Genomic DNA, 23127 nt, shown 5'->3' on the forward strand with positions numbered 1-23127 from the left:
AGATGCTGGAACTCAAATGAAAACAAAGTGACTGGCTAAGGCCTGGAATGCACTGGAGAGAGTGTGGTGGAGGAAGATTCAATTGAAGCATTCAAAAAAAGGGAATTACTGAGTGATATGGAAAGGAGATAGGAGTGATGCTAGAAGGAATGTTCATTAGGAGAGCTGGTGCAGACATGGGCCAAATAGCCTCCTTCCTGTAACAACTGATTCAATGCTGGCTCTCCTTAATTAGTTCAAAGCTCTCCAAGTGCCTGTTGAGTTTTTCCCCCCAATTATGGTTTCTAAAACTTTACCCACCACAGATGTTAAACTAACTGCCTGTATTTGCTTGGAATTTCCTTACATGCTTCCTTGAATAAAAGGGGGGGGGGGGGGGTCACATTTTCCAATCTAAGCCTCTGACACCTGCCTTCATATCTAGGGAAGATTATGGTTAGCCCTTCAGCTATTTCCTTTGCCACTTCCCCAGGATGTAAACCTTCTGGACCGGATGACTAATCTGCCCTAAGTGCAGCCTCTAACAATATTTTGTCAGATCCTTCTTCCTTAAAGAAGGATACAAAGTACTTATTAAGTACACTAATCTTGCCCATGCCTCTAATATAGCTTGTACAGGGAGTCAGAGGGGGCCAGGAAATTAGAAACTGTTAAAGTGATGGAAGAATCACTGACAGCTGGGAAGAGACTGGACAAGGAGAGAAAACAGTAAGATAGATGAAATTAGCCCAAAGTGTTCAGTCATTGTCCCGATTAACAGAGAATCTGGAATTTCCTCATCTTTTTATCTCTGGGTGGAAACCATCAGGTCCTAGGCAATTGTCAGTCTTTAGTGCAATTAGTTTTTTTCCAAAATTGGTTTTTGGCTTGTAGTTCTTGATCCATTATTAACTTCCTCAGAATATCAATTATTCTGTTACTCAGTGAAGACCAACAAAATAATTCTTCAAGATTACCATTTTATTTGTAATATTACCACCATGTTATTAAAAGGAGCTAAATTACTCTATATATAACTGAGAAAGAGGTGTTAATCTGGATAAACCCTACAGATAAAAGTATGAAGCACCATTGGTCTATAACAGATTCCTGTGCCTAGCTGCACTAAAAGGCATTTGTGACATGTACATTATTCATCAATTTCCTGTTCTAGACACATTCTACTGCAGTTAGACTGACCGGTAACATCCCTCGGGAGGTTGTCTCATGGTTTGGCTTCACAAATTCCATTTGCCCCTTCTCAGATATCAGCTGACATTGAGTGGCTCAGGAGGCTCACAGCCACCAACATCTGCAGTCTTTCTTACAAATAGCCTTTGCATTGTCAGAATGTGACTATTTAGATTCAGCCTTCACCAGAGATGGTTCAAACAGAAAAAAAGGCCAACAGCTTCTACCAGAGGGGTGGAGTGGAATTGGGTAAGTTCGGGAGGCTATCAAAACTCATTGCTGCTCCTCAAATAGCTCAGCAGTTAAAAAAAAAAGTCCATTTTCTCTGGCCTTCAAGTCATTTATTGAGCAGATCAATTCAAAGCCCCAACACCTTCACCCCAGGACATAAATCAAGGCAACTCCAAAGTGTAATTAGCAGCATCTAAATGACAGTCTACAAATCAAGTTTTGCATTTACTGTTTCCCAGAACAAAGTACATCACTGCCATGAAATGTCAGCACTTCATGCAATTAATCATTAACCCATTCTATGCAATGTGGCTTTTTCTGTCAAGAGGAAGTGTTACAGTTGAACACAGGAAGCTTCATTAACTCCAAGAGTCTCTAAACAATTACATTAATACAATTAAGGCCACACCTTGGCCAAGTTTTATAGAAATCTGTATTGCTGCAAGATGAACATTTAAACATATCAGCACTAAAAAGACATTATAGATAGAAAGAAGCCATAATAGACTAAAACTGCATCAAGGTGTTGAAAAGACTTTGCTCAGAAAACAGCTCCCGCCATGGACAATGAGACACTGCCATCATTGATTTGCTTCATTTCCCACTTCCAAAGCCATCATGTTGTTGTTGTTGTTTTATGATTTGCAATGCCTGAAACACGCCAGCGAACAACATCACAATGAGGATTATGAAGACAAGGATGCTCAGCACTGTGGTTGCAATGTTGAATCCTCGGGCTGTAGACGCATAGTGTCGAGCTCCTTCTACATCTCCCACAACTTTCCGATCTCTAGACTAAAAGAAAACAAGTGTGAATACATCCAACAAGACTTGAACATCTCCATTAGCTGGACACTACAATTCAGTGCTTGAAGTTATGGTAACTTGGAAATGATTTTAGTCTGTGCAAGGTACCTGCTAGTAAAAAGAGTGTCACTCTTATCCAGTTTCATTTGTGTTGTTGGTCAGAAAAACACTTGACTATTGCACACAATAATTTCCAACAACTAATACCAGTGGACTTTCTCAGGCTCAACTCAAAAATACAAGTCAATCCAGCAAAATATTAAAGCAGCAATTGCCCATGATTTACACCCAAAAACAAAACAATCCAAAATAACTGGTTCTTTAAAATAAACCTTATTACAGTGCATTAAAGTGAAAGAATGGTTTGTTTTCTCATGGAATCTACAATTATTTATTTAGAGATACAGCACTGAAACAGGCCCTTTGGCCCACCGAGTCTGTGCCAACCAACAACCACCCATTTATACTAACCCTACAGTATCCCTTCAGGCAGGATAGAGAGGGAGGTAAAAGGGGTGGAGGAGTTGCATTACTGGTCAAAGAGGATATCACAGCTGTGCTGAAGGAAGGCACGAAGGAATACTCTAGCTGTGAGGCAATATGGGCAGAACTCAGAAATAGGAAGGCTGCGGTAACAATGTTGGGGCTGAACTACAGGCCTCCCAACAGCGAGCGTGAGATAGAGGTACAAATATGTAAACAGATCATGGAAAGATGTAGGAGCAACAGGGTGGTGGTGATAGGAGATTTTAATTTTCCCAACATTGACTGGGATTCACTTAGTGTTAGAGGTCTAGATGGAGCAGAATTTGTAAGGAGCATCCAGGAGGGTTTTCTAGAGCAGTATGTAAATAGTCCAACTCGGGAAGGGGCCATACTGGACCTGGTGTTGGGGAATGAGCTGGGCCAGGTGGTTGACATTTCAGTAGGGGACTACTTTGGGAATAGTGATCACAATTCCGTAAGCTTTAAAATACTCATGGACAAAGACGAGAGTGGTCCGAAAGGAAGAGTGCTAAATTGGGGGAAGGCCAACTATACCAAAATTCAGCAGAAGCTGGGGAATGTAGATTGGGAGCAGCTGTTTGAAGGTAAATCCACATGTGATATGTGGGAGGCTTTTAAAGAGAGGTTGATTAGCGTGCAGGAGAGACATGTTCCTGTGAAAATGAGGGATAGAAATGGCAAGATTAGGGAACCATGGATGACAGGTGAAATTGAGAGACTAGCTAAGAGGAAAAAGGAAGCATGCATAAGGTCTAGGCAGCTGAAGACAGACAAAGCTTTGAAAGAATATCGGGAATGTAGGACCAATCTGAAACAAGGAATTAAGAGGGCTAAAAGGGGTCATGAAATATCTTTAGCAAACAGGGTTAAGGAAAATCCCAAAGCCTTTTATTCATATATAAGGAGCAAGAGGGTAACTACAGAAAGGATTGGCCCACTTAAGGACAAAGGAGGAAAGTTATGCGTGGAGTCAGAGAAAATGGGAGAGATTCTAAACGAGTACTTTGCATCGGTATTCACCGAGGAGAGGGACATGAAGGATGTTGAGGTTAGGAACAGATGTTTGATTACTCTAGGTCAAGTCAGCATAAGGAGGGAGGAAGTGTTGGGTATTCTAAAAGGCATTAAGGTGGACAAGTCCCCCAGGTCCAGATGGGATCTATCCCAGGTTACTGAGGGAAGCGAGAGGGGAAATAGCTGGGGCCTTAACAGGATATCTTTGCAGCATCCTTAAACATGGGTGAGGTCCTGGAGGACTGGAGAATTGCTAATGTTGTCCCCTTGTTTAAGAAGGGTAGCAGGGGTAATCCTGGTAATTATAGGCCGGTGAGCCTGACGTCAGTGGTAGGGAAGCTGCTGGAGAAGTTACTGAGGGATAGGATCTATTCCCATTTGGAAGAAAATGGGAATATCAGTGATAGGCAACATGGATTTGTGCAGGGAAGGTCATGTCTTCCCAACTTAATAGAATTCTTTGAGGAAGTGACAAAGTTGATTGATGAGGGAAGGGCTGTAGATGTCATATACATGGACTTCAGTAAGGCGTTTGATAAGGTTCCCCATGGTAGGCTGATGGAAAAAGTGAAGGCGCATGGGGTCCAGGGTGTACTAGCTAGATGGATAAAGAACTGGCTGGGCAACAGGAGACAGTCGCAGTGGAAGGGAGTTTCTCAAAATGGAGACGTGTGACCAGTGGTGTTCCACAGGGATCCGTGCTGGGACCACTGTTGTTTGTGATATACATAAATGATTTGGAGGAAAGTATAGGTGGTCTGATTAGCAAGTTTGCAGACGACACTAAGATTGGTGGAGTAGCAGATAGTGAACGGGACTGTCAGAGAATACAGCAGAATATAGATAGATCGGAGAGTTGGGCAGAGAAATGGCAGATGGAGTTCAATCAGGGCAAATGCGAGGTGATGCATTTTGGAAGATCCAATTCAAGAGAGAACTATACAGTAAATGGAAAAGTCCTGGGGAAAATTGATGTACAGAGAGATTTGGGTGTTCAGGTCCACTGTTCCCTGAAGGTGGCAACACAGGTCAATAGAGTGGTCAAGAAGGCATACGGCATGCTTTCCTTCATCGGACAGGGTATTGAGTACAAGAGTTGGCAGGTCATGTTACAGTTGTATAGGACTTTGGTTCGGCCACATTTGGAATACTGCGTGCAGTTCTGGTCGCCACATTATCAAAAGGATGTGGATGCTTTGGAGAGGGTGCAGAGGAGGTTCACCAGGATGTTGCCTGGTATGGAGGGCACTAGCTATGAAGAGAGGTTGAGTAGATTAGGATTATTTTCATTAGAAATATGGAGGTTGAGGGGGGACCTGATTGAGGTGTACAAAATCATGAGGTATAGACAGGGTGGATAGCAAGAAGCTTTCCCCCCCCCTCCCCCCCCCACCAGACTGCAGGGATTCAATTACTAGGGGTCATGAGTTCAAAGTGAAAAGGGGAAGTTTAGGGGGGATATGCGTGGAAAGTTCTTTACGCAGAGGGTGGTGGGTGCCTGGAACACGTTGCCAGAGGTGGTGGTAGACACGGGCACGATAGCGTCTTTTAAGATGTATCTCAACACCATATTCCTGCACAACCCAGATAACCTTTTACCCCCTTGCCCATCAAGGATCTACCTCAGCCTAGTGGCTTTTGAAGAGTTCCAAAGACTCCACCCTCAAAAAAAATACTCATTTCTTAAATGGGCGACCCCTAGTTCCAGATTCCCCCACAGGAGGAAACATCCTTTCCACATCCACCCTGTCAAGACTCCTCAGGATCTTGTTTCAATTCAGTCACCTCCAACTCCAGCACCTACAAGCCTAGCCTGTCCACCTTCTCAGACAAGCTGTCCATTCCAGGTATTAGTCTGCCAACAAATTTACATCCTTCCTTAAATAAGACTAGTACTGTACACAGTACTCCAGATGTGGAGTCACCAATGCCCTGTGTGGCTGAAGCATAATCTCCCTACTTTTGGATTCAATTCCCTTCACAAACAATTCTATTAGCTTTCCTAATTACTTGCTGAACCAGCATACCAACCTTTAGCAATTCATGCACTAGGACACCCAGATCCCTCTGCAATCTCACATTTTAGATACAAGTTTTTATTCTTCCTGGGCGGCAGTGGCAGTGGTTAGCACCACAGCTCCAGGGACCCGGGTTCAATTCTGGGTACCGCCTGTGCAGACTTTGCAAGTTCTCCCTGTGACCACGTGGGTTTTCACCGGGTGCTCCGGTTTCCTCCCACAGCCAAAGACTTGCAGGTGATAGGTAAATTGGCCAATGTAAATTGCCCCCAGGGTATGTAGGTGGTGGGGAATATGGGATTACTGTAAGGTTAGTATAAATGGGTGGTTCTTGGATGGCAGACTCGGTGGGTCAAAGGGCTTGTTTCAGTGCTGTATCTCTAAATAAAATAAATTTCACATTTCCCCACATTAAATGCCATTTGCCAGATCTTTGCCCACTCAGACCAAATCCCTTTGTAGCCTCATGTCCTCTTCACAATTACTTTCCCACCTCAGTCATCAGCAAATTTAGCAAACATACCTTCAGCCCCTTCATCCGAGTCATTTATATAAATAGTAAAAAGTTGAGGCCCCAGCACAGATCCCTGTGGCACACCAGTTGTTACATCTTGCCAACTAGAAAATGACTAATTTCTACCTACTGTTGTTAGATAGCCAATCTTCTATCCATGCCTATGTTACCCCCATACCATGAGCTTTTATTTTCTGCAATAACCTTTGTGGCACCTTATCAAATGCCTTCTGGAAATCTAAGTACAGTACACCTACTGGTTCCCCTTATTCACAGCACATTAATTCAAAAAACTCCAATTAAAAACATGATTTCCCTTTCACAAAATCATGTTGACTGTCTGATTACCTTGAATTATTCTAAGTACCCTGCTATAACGTCTTGAATAGATTCTAACATTTTCCCGAAGACAGACTTTAAGGTCTCTGGCCTGTAGGTTCCTGCTTTCTGTCTCCCTCCTTTTTGAATAAAGGAGTTACATTGGAAAATAACCAATATAAATGGAATCTTCCCCAAATTTAGGGCATTTTGGAAAATTAAAGCCAACACATTAACTATCTCACTAGCCACTTTTTAGGACCCTAGGATGAAGTCCATCAGGGATCCGTGCTGGGACCACTGTTGTTTGTGATATAAATTAATGATTTGGAGGAAAGTATAGGTGGTCTGATTAGCAAGTTTGCAGACGACACTAAGATTGGTGGAGTAGCAGATAGTGAAGGGGACTGTCAGAGAATACAGCAGAATATAGATAGACTGGAGAGTTGGGCAGAGAAATGGCAGATGGAGTTCAATCAGGGCAAATGCGAGGTGATGCATTTTGGAAGATCCAATTCAAGAGTGAACTATACAGTAAATGGAAAAGTCCTGGGGAAAATTGATGTACAGAGAGATTTGGGTGTTCAGGTCCACTGTTCCCTGAAGGTGGCAACGCAGGTCAATAGAGTGGTCAAGAAGGCATACGGCATGCTTTCCTTCATCGGACGGGGTATTGAGTACAAGAGTTGGCAGGTCATGTTACAGTTGTATAGGACTTTGGTTCGGCCACATTTGGAATACTGTGTGCAGTTCTGGTCGCCACATTACCAAAAGGATGTGGATGCTTTGGAGAGGGTGCAGAGGAGGTTCACCAGGATGTTGCCTGGTATGGAGGGCGCTAGCTATGAAGAGAGGTTGAGTAGATTAGGATTATTTTCATTAGAAAGATGGAGGTTGAGGGGGGACCTGATTGAGGTGTACAAAATCATGAAAGGTATAGACAGGGTGGATAGCAAGAGGCTTTTTCACCCCCCCCCAGAGTGGGGGATTCAATTACTAGAGGACACGAGTTCAAAGTGAAAGGGGAAAAGTTTAGGGGGGATATGCGTGGAAAGTTCTTTACGCAGAGGGTGGTGGGTGCCTGGAACGCATTGCCAGCGGAGGTGGTAGATGCGGGCACGATGGTGTCTTTTAAGATGTATCTAGACAGATACATGAATGGGCAGGAAGCAAAGAGATACAGACACTTAGAAAATAGGCGACATGTTCAGATGGAGGATCTGGATCGGCACAGGCTTGGAGGGCCGAAGGGACTGTTCCTGTGCTGTAATTTTCTTTGTTCTTTTAGGACCTGGGGACTTGTCAGCCCACAGCTCCAACAATTTGCTCAGTACCACTTCCCTGGTGATTGTAATTTGAGTTCCTCCCTCCCATTTCCTGGATGTTACTTGTATCCTCTGTGGTTAAGACTGATGCAAAATACCTGTTCAGTTAATCTGTCATCTCCTTATTTTCCATCATTAATTCCCCAGACTCATTTTCTATAGCACCAATGCTCTAACTTTTTTTTTAAAAATAGCAACAGAAACTGACTATTCTGTGACCTTGTCTCATCAACACCTTCTCTTTGGTTAGCTCTTGCCCCACCCCCACTTTATTTGCTTAAAGCAAATTACATTTGTAATATCTGCCAGTTCTGATGAAGGGTCACTGACCTGAAACATTAACTGCTTCTCTCCACAGATGCTGCCAGATCTGCAGAGTATTTCCAGCATTTGTGTTTCAGATTTACAGCATCTGCACTATTTTGCTATTATAGAAAATTATATTTCTAGCTTCTCTTGTACTCTAATTTTTCCCTCATTAATCTTTGGCATTCTTTGCCTTTTAAAAACATTGTCCAATATTCTGACCTGCCACCCATCTGTGTAATTATGCTTATTTTCAGTTTGATATGATCTTTAACTTTTGTTAACCACAGATTGTGGGCCCTCCACTTGAAATTTCTCTCATTGGAATGTATCTATTCAGTGTTTTCTGAAATATCCCCTTAAATGTCTGCCACTGCATCTCTATTGACCTATCCTTTAACCTACTGCGTCAGTTCACTTTTGCTAGCTTTGCTTTCATGCCCTCAAAGTTTAAAGTACTAGCCTTAGACCCACTCCTCTCTCCCTCAAATGGAATGCAAAATTCAATTGCTGCTGCCTAGCCGTCACAGAGGTCAGTTAATCCCAAACAAAAACAAGAAATGCTGGATTCACTCAGCAGGTCTGGCAGCATCTGTGGAAAGAGAAGCAGAGTTAACGTTTCGGGTCAGTGACCCTTCTTCGGAACTCAGTTAATCCCATCTTGTTCTACAATACTGGTTCTAGTATAACATGCTTTCTGGTTGGCTCCAGAACATACTCTTCCAAGAAACTACCCCAAAAATATTCTATAACCTCAACTAGGCAACTTTTGCCCATCTAATTTTTCCAATCTACATTTAAATTGGATCCCCATGATTATCACCATATCTTTCTGACAAGCTCCCATTATTTCTTCCTTTATACCCCATTCTACCTTGTGGTTACTGTTAAGGGACCTGTACACCACACCCACAAGTGACCTCTTGCCTTTATCATCTCATCTCTACCCAAACTGCTTCTACATCCTGGTCTCCTGAATTTAGGTCATCCCTCTCTATTGTGCTATCATTAACAGATACCCCTCCACCTTTTCCTAGCTTCTTGTCCTTCCTACATGTCATGTACCCTTCAATATTCAGGTCCCAATCAGTCATCCTTCAAAAAAAAAAAAAGCCTGCAAGTGCTCAGGAGGAATGTTGCTCTATTGTTGTGGTCAGTATAACATTTGATGTTGTCCAGTCTGACTGTAGACCAGGCAGATTGGAAAGTAGAAGTAGATGGTGTTGTGCTCAAACTCTAATGAATGGTTGTGTAATTGTCAGCTTGAAGCACTGGAAGCTCTCAACAGTTGTCATAGGTTTGGGCCTCACTCCAGGATTGCTGGAAAATAGTAGGACACGTTTGGCTGAAGGTCTGATGTTAGTTCCAGATTTCACACAGCAGGAACGATGGAGGATGGACTTCAGACTTGGTGGGGGGGGGGAAACCTCTCAAATAGAGGTCATTAAAACATTAAACCCAAGTTTTATATCTCTTTACAAACTTAGTCAGTGGTGCACTGGAATCAGAGTCCTGTCGCGAGAGAGCGCCAATGTGCAGTGGGAGGGTGGTGAATGGACAACATTGCTGGATGAGAGCCCAGGGTTCACAAGGGTGCCAGCACTCACTGCAGGGCAGGGGGTAGTGGCACAAACTCCCAAAGGACTGGCCAGGGAAAGGTGTGGAGGGAGGTGGGCCAAACAGAACATGCAAGACTCAGTGTTCACCTGCCAAAGGCTGGAACCACTGCCCCTTCCCACCCCCTGAGGAAGAGAGGTCAGTCCAGGCACCAGTAGGGGCATATCAGGAGCAAGAGGACTAGCCTCTGGGAGGGGATGCCAACAGCCACCTACTCAAAGTGGGCATGAGCAAGAGACTACTGTATAGGGCTCAACTATCTCTATGTCCGAGCAGCAGTGTTAGCGCAGACTGAGGGTTGCCTTCGATTGATGCAACATGCTTCAGGACAGAGACTCACAGGGATAGGCTTTGAAGATCACTGTGGCTTTCAAATTCTATGCCTCCAGATCTTTCTAGGAACCACTGGTGATATGTGGGGTCTCCCAGGCTGCAGCCCATTGGTGCATGAAGGAAGTGACCAATGCCCTGCTCAAGCAGGCTGGTTTGGTAGCACAAGATAAAATGGAAGCATTTGCAACAATCTTCAGCCAAAAGTGCCCAGTTGATGATCCATCTCTGCCTCCTCCTGAGGTGCCCAGCATCACAGATGCCAGACTTCAGCCAATTCGATTCACTCCAAGTGATACCAAGAAATCACCAAAGGCACTGGATACTGCAAAGGATAAGGGCCCTGACAACATTCCAGAAATTGTACTGTTGCCACGCCCTTAGCTAAGCTGTTCCAGGACAGCTACAACACTGACATCTACCCTGCAATGTGGAAAATTGCCCAGGTATGTCCTGTACACAAAAAGCAGGACAAGTCCAACCCAATCAATTAACACCCAGTCTACTCAATCAGTACAGTGATGGAAGGGCTTGTCGACAGTGCTATCAAAAATCACTTGCTGAGCAATAACCTGCTCAGTGATGCTCAGTTTGCATTCCACCAGGGCCACTCAGCTCCTGACCTCATTACAGCCTTTGTTCAAACATGGACAAAAGAGCTGAACTCAAGAAGTGAGGAGAGAGTGACTGCCCTTGACAACAAGGCAGCATTTGACTGAGTATGGCATCAAGGAGCCCTAGCAAAACTGGAGTCATACTTAGTGCAAAGGTTGTGGTTGTTGGAAGTCAATCACCTCAGTCCCAGGCCATCACTGCAGCAGTTTCTCAGGGTAGTGTCGTAGGCCCAACCACCTTCAGCTACAATATCCAGGCTTGGGCTGATGAGTGGCAAGGAACATTCGTTCCACACAAATGCCAGGCAATGACTATCACCAACAAGAATCTAACCATCTCCCGTTTACATTCAATGACTACCATCACTGAATCATAGAAACATAGAAAATAGGAGCAGGAGAAGGTCATTCGGCCCTTCAAGCCTGCTTCACCATTCATCATCATGGCTGATCATCCAACTCAGTAACCTGTTCCCACTTTCCCCCCATACCCTTTGCTCCCTTTAAACTCAAGAGCTATATTTAACTCCTTGAAAACATACAATGTTTTAGCTTCAACTGCTTTCTGTGGTAGCAAATTCCATAGGCTCACCACTCTCTGGGTGAAGAAATTTCTCATCTCAGTCCTGAAAAGTTTACCCTGTATCCTTAGACTATGACCCCTGGTTCTGGACTTCCCCACCATTGGGAATATCCTTCCTGAATCTACCCTGTCAAGTCCTGTTAGAATTTTATAGGTTTCTATGAGATCCCCCCTCACTCTTCTGAACTCCAGCAAATATAATCCTAACCGACTCAATCGCTCCTCATACGTCAGTCCCGCCATCCCAGGAATCAGTCTGGTAAACCTTCGCTGCACTCCCTCTATAGCAAGAACATCCTTCCTCAGATAAGGAGACCAAAACCACACACAATACTCCAGATGTGGTCTCACCAAAGCCCTGTATAATTGCAACAAGACATCCCTGCTCCTGTACTCGAATCCTCTCACTATGAAGGCCAACATACCATTTGCCTTTTTTAGCCACCTGTTGCACCTGCATGCTTACCTTCAGCGACTGGTGTACGAGAACACCCAGGTCTCGCTGCATATCTCCCCCTGTTTATAGACGGATGATAATCTGCCTTCCTGTTTTTGCTACCAAAGTGGATAACCTCACATTCATCCACATTATACTGCATCTGCCATGGATTAGCCCACTCTCACTTGTCCAAATCACCCTGAAGCCTCTCTGCATCCTCCTCACAACTCACCCTCCCACCAAGTTTTTTCTCATCTGCAAATTTAGAGATATTACATTTAATTCCCTCATCTAAATCATTAATGTATATTGTGAATAGCTGGGGTCCGAGCACCAATCCGTGGTACCCCTCTTTAAAAAAAAAACTAAAACTGCTTCAGTATCTGAGTTGTGAATGGTGCTGAACATTGTGCAATCAGCAAACATCCCCACTTCTGACCTTATGATTAAAAAAAAAAAGAAAAAAGGGGCGGCACAGTAGCTAGCACTGCAGCCTCACAGCTCCAGCGACCTGGGTTCAATTCTGGGTACTGCCTGTGTGGAGTTTGAAAGTTCTCCCTGTGTCTGCGTGGGTTTTCTCCGGGTGCTCCAGTTTCCTCCCACAGCCAAAGACTTGCAGGTTGGTAGGTAAATTGGCCATTATAAATTGCCCCTAGTTTAGGTAGGTGGTAGGGAAATATAGGGACAGGTGGGGATGTGGTAGGAATATGGAATTAGTGTAGGATTAGTATAAATGGGTGGTTGATGGTCAGCACAGACTCAGTGGGCCGAAGGGCCTGTTTCAGTGCTGTATCTCAAACTAAGTCACTGCCTGCCATTCGGAAAAAGACCCATTTACCCCTGTTCCCTGTCTGCCAATTTTCTATTCATCGCAATACACTACCCCCAATCCCATGCACTTTAATTTTACATGCTAATCTCTTGAGACTTTGTTGAAAGCCTTCTGAAAGTCCAAATAAACCACATCCACTGGCTCCCCCTCTTCAACTCTACTAGTTACATTCTCGAAGAACTCTAGTAGATTTGTCAAGCATGATTTCTCTTTCGTAAATCCATGCTGACTCTGTCCGATTCTACCACTGTTCTCCAAGTGCTCTGCTATAAAATCTTTGATAATGGACTAGAATTTTCCCCACCATCGACATCAGGCTGACTGGTCTATAATTCCCTGCTTTCTCCCTACCTCCTTTTAAATAGTGGGGTTACATTAGCTACCCTGCAATCTGTAGGAACTGTTCGAGTCTATAGAATCTTGGAAGATGACCACCAATGCATCCACTATTTCTCGGGTCACTTCCTTAAGTACTCTGGGATGCAGACCATCAGGCCCTGGGGATTTATCAGCCTTCAATCCCATCAATTTCCCCAACACCATTTCTCTACTAATACTGATTTCTTTCAGTTCCTCACTTAGCCCTGGGGGCTTAATCCCCTACTAATACTCTACACAGCCAAAGACTTGCAGGTTGATAGGTAAATTGGCCATTGTAAATTGCCCCTAGTGTAGGTGGGTGGTAGGAGAATGGTGGGGATATGGTAGAGAATATGGGGTTAATGTAGGATTCATATAAATGGGTGGTTGTTGGTCGGCACAAACCAACAACCAAAGGGCCTGTGTCAGTGATGTATCTCTAAAAATATCCTGGGGGTTACCATTGACCTGCAACTGAACTGGAGTAACCATATAAATACAATGGCTACAAGAGCAAATCAGAGGCTGGGACAGGAATCCTGCAGCAAGTAACTCACCTGTTAACAGCTCAAACCTGTCCACCTTCTACAAGGCACAATTCAGAAGTGTGATGGAATCCTCTCCACTTGCCTGGATGGGTGCAGCTCCAACACTCAAGCAGCTCAACACCATCCAGGACAAAGCAGACCACTAGATTGACACCCTATCCACAAACATTCACTCCCTCCACCACTGACAGTGGCAGCAGTGTGCACCATCTACTAGATGCACTGTAGCAATACACCAAGACTCCTTAGACAGCACCTTCTAAACCCATGACCTTTACAACTTAGAAAGAATGCAGCAGATGCATGGGAACACCACCACCTGCAAGTTCCCCAAGTCACACACCATCCTGACTTGGAACTATATTGCCGTTCCTTCACTGTCACTGAAGTCACTACCTACCCAACATGGACTGCAGGGGTTCAAGACAGATCACCACTTTCAAGGTGAATTAGTGATGGGCAATAAATGCTGGCATAGCCAGCAACACCCACATCCCCTTAAATTAAAAAACACAGTCAAGTGAAGAGGCCATCACTGGATTCCTCCAGGTGCAAAGTGTCATCAACTGCACACGAGGCCATCAAGGCTCCCATGGAGCAGGTCAGCAGCCTTCAACAGGAAGGCCTTCCATTCCAGCGTTCAACTAGGCCATGACCATTAAAAGCAGATCCTTCAGATGTGTGCAAGGTTGTCAGGAAGCAGCTATGACATGGACATACTAAGGCAATCCCAGGTTGTCTGCCTAGTGTGCCTTCATGGACAGATTCTCAGGGACAGGGCTATCCATTGAAGACATGGCAGCTCATGCCTGTGAGGAACCCTCACTGCAGCAGAGGAGAGGTACAACATCTGCCATTGGTCCACCAGAGACATTGAACAGGCCACTGGTCTGCTGAAGATGAGATTCAGGTGCCTAGATCACTCTAGTGGAGCACTTCTGTATGCTCTAGTGAGGGTCTCACTTCTTGCAGTGGTCTACTGTGCACTGCACAACCTAGCACTGCAAAACTAAAAGGGAGCTGCTGAATACTGAGGACATCATTGATTGCTACTTCCCAATGTGGAATGTAGAGGCTGAACAGGTGGTTATAGTCAGGGCAAACAAGATGCATGATCACAATCTGTGCAATAAAGTATTACCTTTCTGCACACCTGCTATCACCTCCTCCATCTCACAATCACCCTCATTACTTCATTGTTTCTAGGGTCTTGCTGTGTACAACTCGGCTACTGCATCTGCATACACGACATCAACTACACTTCACTATTCCCACCTCCAACATTGCCAGACTTTGCTCGTCTCAGCTGTTACTGAAACTCCCCATGTTTGTTAGCTCTGCCCTGGACTATTCTAATGCACACCTGGCTGGCCTTCTAAATTCTACCCTTTAAACTTGTTGGCTGTAAAATGCTTTGGGATGTCCCATGTATGTGAAAGGCACAAAACAAATTGCGTGTCAGATTTTCCTGTCTTATCAAACCTGTTTAAACATCTTCTGAAAAGGAGGAAGTGGTTTCTCAAATGTCAGGGCAAGATTTGTCACCATAAAAGGGAATGCAGTTTTGCCCATTGCTCAGTGTTGACAGTGATTCAAAACCTTCAAAGTATTAGTGGTAATGCAAGTGAATTCATCAGGCCAAGCTTCCATTTAAGAAAAAAAACTGGAAGCAAAACATCAGGTGTATGAACTTACATGAGGGTTGTAGGGTTGGAAGAGATTAGAGATAGAGGGGTTGAGGCTATGGAGTGAATAGAAAACAAGGATCAGCAGTTGGATAATTTAGTAAAAGTGCAGAAATCAAGGAGAGGTGGTGAGGTACAGCCGAGTGCTGTCAGCAAATGTGAAAGCTAAAGTGATTTCAGATGGGGTAGCATATTGATGAAAACATTTGGGGGGGGCAAGGATAAATCCTTTGTGGTGGGGGGTTGACAGAGCTAACAGTGCAGGAACAGGAAGAGAAACCATTACAAGTGAGTCTCTGGCTACAATCAGATAAGAATGGAACCAGATGAGAGCAGTCCCACCCAGCTGGACAACAGTGCAGCAGTGTTACAGGACAAAAGCATAGTCAACATGTCCAAGACTACAGACAGGTTGAGAAGGACAAGGAGGGAAAGTTGACCTTTGTCAATGTCACATGGGATGTCATTTGTGACTTTGATAAGAGCTGTTTTGGTACTATGACAGGGGCAGAAACCTGATTGGAGAGATTCAAACATTGTGCTCCAGGAATGATAGGATTTAGGAGGTGATTTATTTAAGGACTTGAGAGGAGAAAGAGGTTGGGGATGTGGCAGTAATTTGTAAGGATAGTGGAGTCAAAGGGTTTTTTTTTTGAGGGTGAAGACAACAGATTTAAAAGGACAGGAGAGAGGGGGGGGGGGGGGGGGGGGGAAGAACATGCGAGGTGAACCATTAATAGCTAACATGGGAGCCAAGAAAGGAAGTTGTGTGATCAGCAGTTCAGTAGGAGGGTTGAGGGAGCAGGAGGTAGGTCCCGTGGACAAGATGAGCTGAGGGAATGAGGGGAGATCGGAGAGAAACTAGAGAAAGAGGAGAGAGAGTTCAGGGTGAGGGCAGGTGGAACCCTGGAGGAAGTTTGGCCCAATGGGTGAGGGGAAGGGAGGGAAGAGTCAGAGGTAGATGATCAGACTCAATCTTACTGACAAAGTTGTCCACGAGTTCCTCTCTTGTTTGAGGTGAGGTGGAGGAGACAGAGAAGGGTCAAGATGATGGTTTGCAGTAGAGAAAACAATCCTGGAATAGCGAGTAGTTTTAGCAGACGAGAGCAGGATCGGAGTCCTTTCTGTGCCTAGTCAGATCTTGCAGCGAAGGGTTAAACTAATGAATGTTGGAGGCTCCTTGGTGAAGATTAAGCAGACATTCATTGATGATTGTACTGGTTACAACCAGAAATCTTACAACACAACACAAGAAAGAAACTCTTGCATTCTGGTTCCCTCACAGCAAGAGAGATTTTCTAGGCTCCTTAAAACAAGATCAAAAACATCCCAGTATGACTCTACATTGTATGTGGAAGATTCCATGACAGCAGCAGACTGACTGACAGGGAGCCCAGTTACTGGGGCTTAGTTAAGTTCAGCCAAGAAAGTGCAAATATAGAATGCAAATGGAAAACACAAGATTCACAATCTTCGAATATTCTATCAAAGCAAAGTGCCCAACTTCAATTGAGTTAGTTAAGCATGTAGAAATCCTACAACACTGTACACAAGAGTTCATATACATGACCCCAAGCACATTGTATTACACCTGTCTGTTCCCTGAATGTGTTAATACAATCTGCATTTGATCAAGTTTCAGGAAGTGGCCCACAGCACCTTCTAGAATTTTCCACTGTAGGAAAAAACACTATCTGGGGAGGAGGAGCAGCTTTGAGGGGACTCAGGCCCAAAAGCAATTGATCAGAAGCCAGCTAACCCGCTACCTGTGCAAATGCCAAAAATAGTCCAACTACCAGCTCCCTAATTATCCAGCACAGGCTATAATACTGATTCAAACTGCTAGCCAGATTACCTGAAGTGCTCAGTGTGTGGCTTTTCTTAAATACAAGTCTGTGAATGGACTATCAATGCCCACAGCAGCCCCATGCTATTGGCACAAGTTGAGCAGCAAACCAAGAGTTCAAACCCCACTATGGTAAATTGTGACTTGAATTTAAAAATATCTGGTGATTTAGGATCAGACAGTAGGAAAAATTAGCACTGTGCCCCACTGTCCCCCACCCCCTCAAACCAGCTAATGGAGAGGATGGAGCACTAGGTTACACCATTCATGGACAGGGTCACAACTGATGGAAGTCAATTGACTTCCCTCATTTTAAAAAAAAAAGTTACAATTTAAATGATTTCACCTTGAAAGCAGTGAATTCACCAGCCCTGGAATTACAATGCATTTTTATTCCAATTTCCTATAACTAAATTTGCCTGGCTTGATCAAGCATCACAGTCATCCTTAACACAAAACTCTGATCACAGAATAGATTTGAAAATAAAAGCAAAATACTGCAGATGCTGGAAATACTCAGCAGGTCTGGCAACATGTGGATAGAGGCAGTGTTAGTATTTCAGGGTCAGTGATCCTTCAGAGAATCTCTAGATTCTCAAGTGTTTGGCATTAGATCAAGTTTCAGAAAATAGGCCAACAGTGCCTTCTAGAATTTTCCACTGAAAGCTCCAATGCTCTATAAATCTACAAATTACATTCTTCTGAACTTCTGAGGTAATCCACTTTTAACATATACTCCTCCTCTGCCAGAAATTGTGGAGAAGTTAAACTAAGTCATAAGTTATTAGAAGGAACACAAGAGCTGGTCACACAGCAAGTCAAAGCATTCACCCTTCAATACTGGGACCCAATTCCAATCTAGCCCAGTCTAATGGATTAATGTCTCCAGTTTTACAGATTGGATGAAGTGAAATTAGGAAATCAGCTCAGTTCCTTGCTAACAATGGTCTATCACCAGGGAAGTTATGCAGAACCTTTATAAAAGTTCTGGTTAGGATACATATAACTGGAGTATTGTATCCAGTTCTGGTTACCACACTCTAGGAAGGATGTGAGGGCCCTTGAGGGGGTGCAGAGGAGATTTACCAGAATGGTTCCATGGATGGAGGATTTTAGTTATAAAGTTAGGTTGGAGAAACTGAAATTTGTTCTCCTTGGAGCAAAGGAGATCAAGGTGTACAAGATGACAAGTTTGGGTAAGGTAGACAAAGAAAGGCTATTCCCATTAGCTGATGGTACATGGGCTAGGGGGACACACAATTGAGGGCTTTGGTCAAGAGATGCACAGGAAATGTGAGGAAGAATTTTTTTTTTTAAATTCAGAGTGGTAATGACCTGGAACCCACTGCCCAAGGTGGTGGAAGCAGATGAAGAATGATTTCAAAAGGAAACTGGATGGACATTTGAAGGAAATAAACTTGCAGGCTTTTGGGGCAAGGGAATGGGACTGGGACTGATTGGATTGCTGTGCAGAGTCCTGGCATGGACTCAATGGGTAGAATGTCCTCATTCTATTCTCTAACTATGTGAATCCCAGATCAGCCTCCTTGAGGAGAAAGTAGTTATACTGCTCAACTTGGAGCAGAATTCCAGAGGCTTGACTCTGTATTCAAGTACCCATGTCTCCATACAGAACTTAGCAAGAACATTCATCAAGTCGTTGGGCATCCTGAGATCGGCAGCTGCAATAGTCACTGGCATAAAACCTCAACAGCCAACAACTTACATTTGTATAAAGCTCAATTACTTAAGTAACTGATTTATCAAATTTCAAAAAACTTCAGATTTGTTGTGTTCCAAAAGGTCAGAATAAGGCAATTAAACAGTTTTTAAACAGCTAATGTACAATAACTTGGTTGATGCAAACATGTTTTGCCATTCATTAGTTGGTATTTCCCATTCTACTAGCAGTCGAGTAAACTCAGGAGCAACTGACTGACAGGGAACCCAGTTAGGAGGGTTTAGTGACATTATTGAATGTTTAGCCAAGAAAATGCAAATGTAAAAATATATTCCAAATAATTCAGTGAATCCCCACAAATTTCAAATAATCTGTAAAGCGAATTCAAAGTAGAAAATTACAGCACAGGAACAGGCCCTTCGGCCCTCCAAGCCTGCGCCGATCCAGATCCTCTATCTGAACATTCCTACACTTTATTAGGTTCATTACCTATGAGAACTATGAATAGTCTTAATTGGAATCCTGCAATCAGACATGGCTGCCTGGAACATTTATTCTCAGACCAAAAATTTTTCACCCACATCTCCATCATAAAATCAAACAAAGGGAGGCCATTCAGCCCATTGTACTCGTGCTTTGAAAGTGCCAGCATTAGTCCCACTCCCATGCTTTTGAATTAGTAATTTCCCTGGTTATATTTGCTACTGCAGGGAAGCACCAATGAAGACTGAATGGGATAAGTTGGCTGTTGACATTCAAGTATCAAGACCCAGTCCTTAAATTCCAATAGGATCTCCCAACAGACCAGGAGTACCTCCAGCAGATAGTTACAACTTGCTTTATTTATTTCATTCTCAGGATGCGCAAATCATTCTTTGTTGTGATTTGCTACATGGATGAGCTCAACAGGCCTTTTCAGAGGGCAGTTAGGAGTCAACCACATTGGTGTGGAACGGAGTCACAAAGATTGAGGTTGGGTAAGATGGCAGGTATCATTCCCGGAAGGACATACTGAACCAGTTGGGCTTTTAAAACTGAATTGGACAGCCTCATGGCCACAATTACTGACCAACAGCTTCATTTTCAGATGTTAAAGGAATTCTAATTTCAACTTGCCATGGAGGGGTTTGAATTGGTCTTCCAGATCACTTGGCCAATCAGCACAATGGTGGTTTGCTCTGCCTCTTTCCATTACTACATGAAGCCCAGGTTTAATGCAAATTGGAGTATTGTTCATGCAACTAGGGCAGGGCATCCATCCACTTTGGTAGGAAAGATAAAAATATTTTTTTGAATGGTGAAAGACTGGGAAATGTTTGCAGCTACAATGCTGGCACCTACCAGACACCAGAAAATTGACCAGTTATGTCCTGTCTACAAAATGCAAGACAATTCCAATCTGACCAGTTACCATCCATCAGTCTACTCTCCATTAGCAAATTGATTGAAGGCATTATCGACAGTGCTAACAAATGGCACTTACTCAGCAATAACCTGTTCACCAATGCTCAGTTTGCATTCCGCCAGGGCTACTCGGTTCCTGTCCTCATTATAGCCTGGGTCCAAGGATGGACAAAAGAGCTGAATTCCAGAGGTTAAGAGTGTGACTGCCATTAACATCAAGGCAGCCTTTGACAGAGTATGGCATCAAGGAGCCCCAACAAAATTGAAGTCAATGGGAATCAGAGGGAAAACTCTCCACTGGTCGGAGTGGAATAGCAGAATGAAAGATGGTTGTTGGAGGCCAAACATTTCAGCCGCAGGACATTGCTGCGGGAGTTCCTCAGGGTAGTGTCTTAGGCCCAACCTAGCACCTTCCAAACTCGCAATTTCCATCACCTGGAAGGACACAGGCAGATTGATGGGAACACCACATGCAAGTTTCCCTCCAAGTAACACCATCTTGACTTTGAACTATATCTTCTATAGATATCACTTCCTAACAGAAGTGTGGGTATACCTACACCAGATGGACTGAAGTGGTTAATGAAGGTGGTTCACCACTGCCTCCTCAAGGGTAATTAGGGATGGGCAATAAATGCTGGTCTTCCCACCAATGTTCAAATCAAATGAAAGAATGCAAAAAATTCAGAAGGATCTGGGCATCCTTGTACATGACTCACAGATAGTTAACATGCAGGTACAGGAACCAGTTAGAAGGTATGTTCACATTTGCTATAAAAGGGATTAAAGCTTCAGAGTGAAGAAGTCTTACTGCAATTATGTAGTGTTTCAATGAGGTCTCACTTGGAGTATTGTGTACAGTTTTGGTCTCATTACCTAAGGAAAGATATACTTGCCCTAGAGGGAGTGTGATGAAGGTTCACTACACTGATTCCTTGGATGAGGGGGCAGTCCTCTGAAGGAGAGATTGAAGAGACGAGGTCTACATTTTCTGGAATTTAGAAGAGGTGATCTAATTGAAACAAAATTGTTCAGGGGCTTGATAGGGTGGGTGCTGAGTGACTGTTCTCCCCTGGCTTGGGGAAATCTAGTACATGAGGCCACAGTCAAAGGATAAGTGGTCAGCCAGTTAGGACTAATGAGGAGAATTTCTCCACTGAGGGCTTGATCTTGGGAATTCTCTACCCTAGAGAGAGAGAATTGGAAGCTCAGGTCATTGAGTAGGTACAAGAGGAATTCAGGAAGAGAGAATGGGCAGGAAGGTAGGGGCAAGGTAAAAGATTGGCCATGATCTTAATGATGCAGCAGAATGCAAGGACCGAATACTGCTCTTTCTTACATTGTCAGACAGCTCACCCAGGTCGAACTGCACTGTTTCATGTACCAGTCTTGACAATCACTAATACCCAGGATCTCCCACAAACTCTCCCAATGACTCAATCAGACCGGCATTTCTCCAGCTGAAGGACGATAACCAGACGGTTCAGACTTCGGGCGATTGGCCAAAAGGGCCAAAGACAACATCAGTAAGAATTCATTTCTAAACACAAGCAGTGGTTAACATCTGGAATGCACGCTCTGAAGGGCCGCTGAAAACAGATTCACTATTTGATTTCTCAGCAGAATTGAATAAATATCTAAAAGGAAAAGGAAACCAGAGCTAGGGGAAAGAATGGGACTGTCTGAATTGCTCTTGCAGAACCAGCAGAGACTTGATGGGCCGCACCTTTCCAACGTGACTCATTCCAGATACATTTAATCTGCGATCGTTCCCCGAGCCAAAATAATCCCAAAATATTTAACAAACGGCAAACATTATCCAACAAAATACTACAGAAATGAAACACTTTGTCCGCAAAAGCTCATCTTCAACCCGGCCGAGAGGGAGGGGGTGTTCAGCGGCTCCGGGAGTCCCCCGCCCCGCTCTCTCTGGGTCTCCGCCTCCCGGGGGTCTCCACACCCCCTCCCCCTCCCTCTCCCTCTCCCCCCCGGGGGTCTCCGCCTCCCTCCCCCCTCCCGGGGTCTCCGCCTCCCTCCCCCCTCCTCCCCCCCGGGGGTCTCCGCCTCCCTCCCCCCCGGGGGTCTCCGCCTCCCTTCCGCCTCCCTCCCCCCCGGGGGTCTCCGCCTCCCTCCCCCCTCCTCCCCCCCGGGGGTCTCCGCCTCCCTCCCCCCTCCCCCCCGGGGGTCTCCGCCTCCCTCCCCCCTCCTCCCCCCCGGGGGTCTCCGCCTCCCTCCCCCCTCCTCCCCCCCGGGGGTCTCCCCCTCCCCTCACCTTGACCGAGTAAACCAGAGCCACGAATCCAAGGCAGCAGAAATTCATGTAGAAGAAGTTGAAGAGAGACCAGAGCAGGTGGTCCCGGATCGGGCGAACATTTGGGGCCAGGTTAATGACGGTGGTCGGGACCGACTGGCCGTCCTCTTTCAGGCCCTGGTAAGGGTAGGTGCGGGGATTCATTGGCACTTGGTCGGCTCTGTATTCCATCCTGGATTCAGTGGCAGAGTGAAGTGAATGTGAAACGCTCCGGAGTCGGCAATTTATAGACGGGGGTGGAGCAAGAGACTGGAACCTCCTCCAACAAACTAATTGACAGAGGCTGCCATTCTCCTGAGCTTTAATCAATCAGTTTACTTTCAGAATGTTCATCCGCACACTAACTTGTTCCAGTTAAAACAACTGCTTGTAAACTGGCTCCAATTAACTCCAACCGGTTCCAGTCAAACCTTAACTGGGACCAGTGAACTTGAGCTGATTCCAGGTTAAGTTGGCTGGATAATACTGCCTAATACTGGACAACTGGAATCCCAACTGCCTTCCAGTTATTCTTATCCAACTGTTTCCAGATGAAGTCAATTCAGTCCAGTTACAACCATTTGAAATTTTCAACTGGAACCAACTGGTTTTTCCTTCAGTCAGAGAGCAAACTGAACCTGAACCACTCAATTTATAGACTGCAGCAGAGCAAGGAACTGAAACACCT

At 44.6% G+C, this 23127-nt stretch overlaps 1 protein-coding gene across 1 annotated transcript; it reads right to left on the reverse strand.

The window, feature by feature from the left end:
- Positions 1–942: 942 nt before the first annotated feature.
- Positions 943–22671, reverse strand: LOC137377226 (dispanin subfamily A member 2b-like). The gene is made up of 2 exons (XM_068046772.1): positions 22422–22671; positions 943–2196 (listed from the first exon to the last, which is right to left on the reverse strand). The coding sequence occupies exons 1-2, from the start codon at positions 22629–22631 to the stop codon at positions 1996–1998; spliced, it is 411 nt and encodes a 136-aa protein (XP_067902873.1). The 5' UTR covers positions 22632–22671; the 3' UTR covers positions 943–1995.
- Between the last annotated feature and the right edge of the window lie 456 nt (positions 22672–23127).

Source organism: Heterodontus francisci, chromosome 14 (genome assembly GCF_036365525.1).
Source record: "Heterodontus francisci isolate sHetFra1 chromosome 14, sHetFra1.hap1, whole genome shotgun sequence".
NCBI lineage: Eukaryota > Metazoa > Chordata > Chondrichthyes > Heterodontiformes > Heterodontidae > Heterodontus > Heterodontus francisci.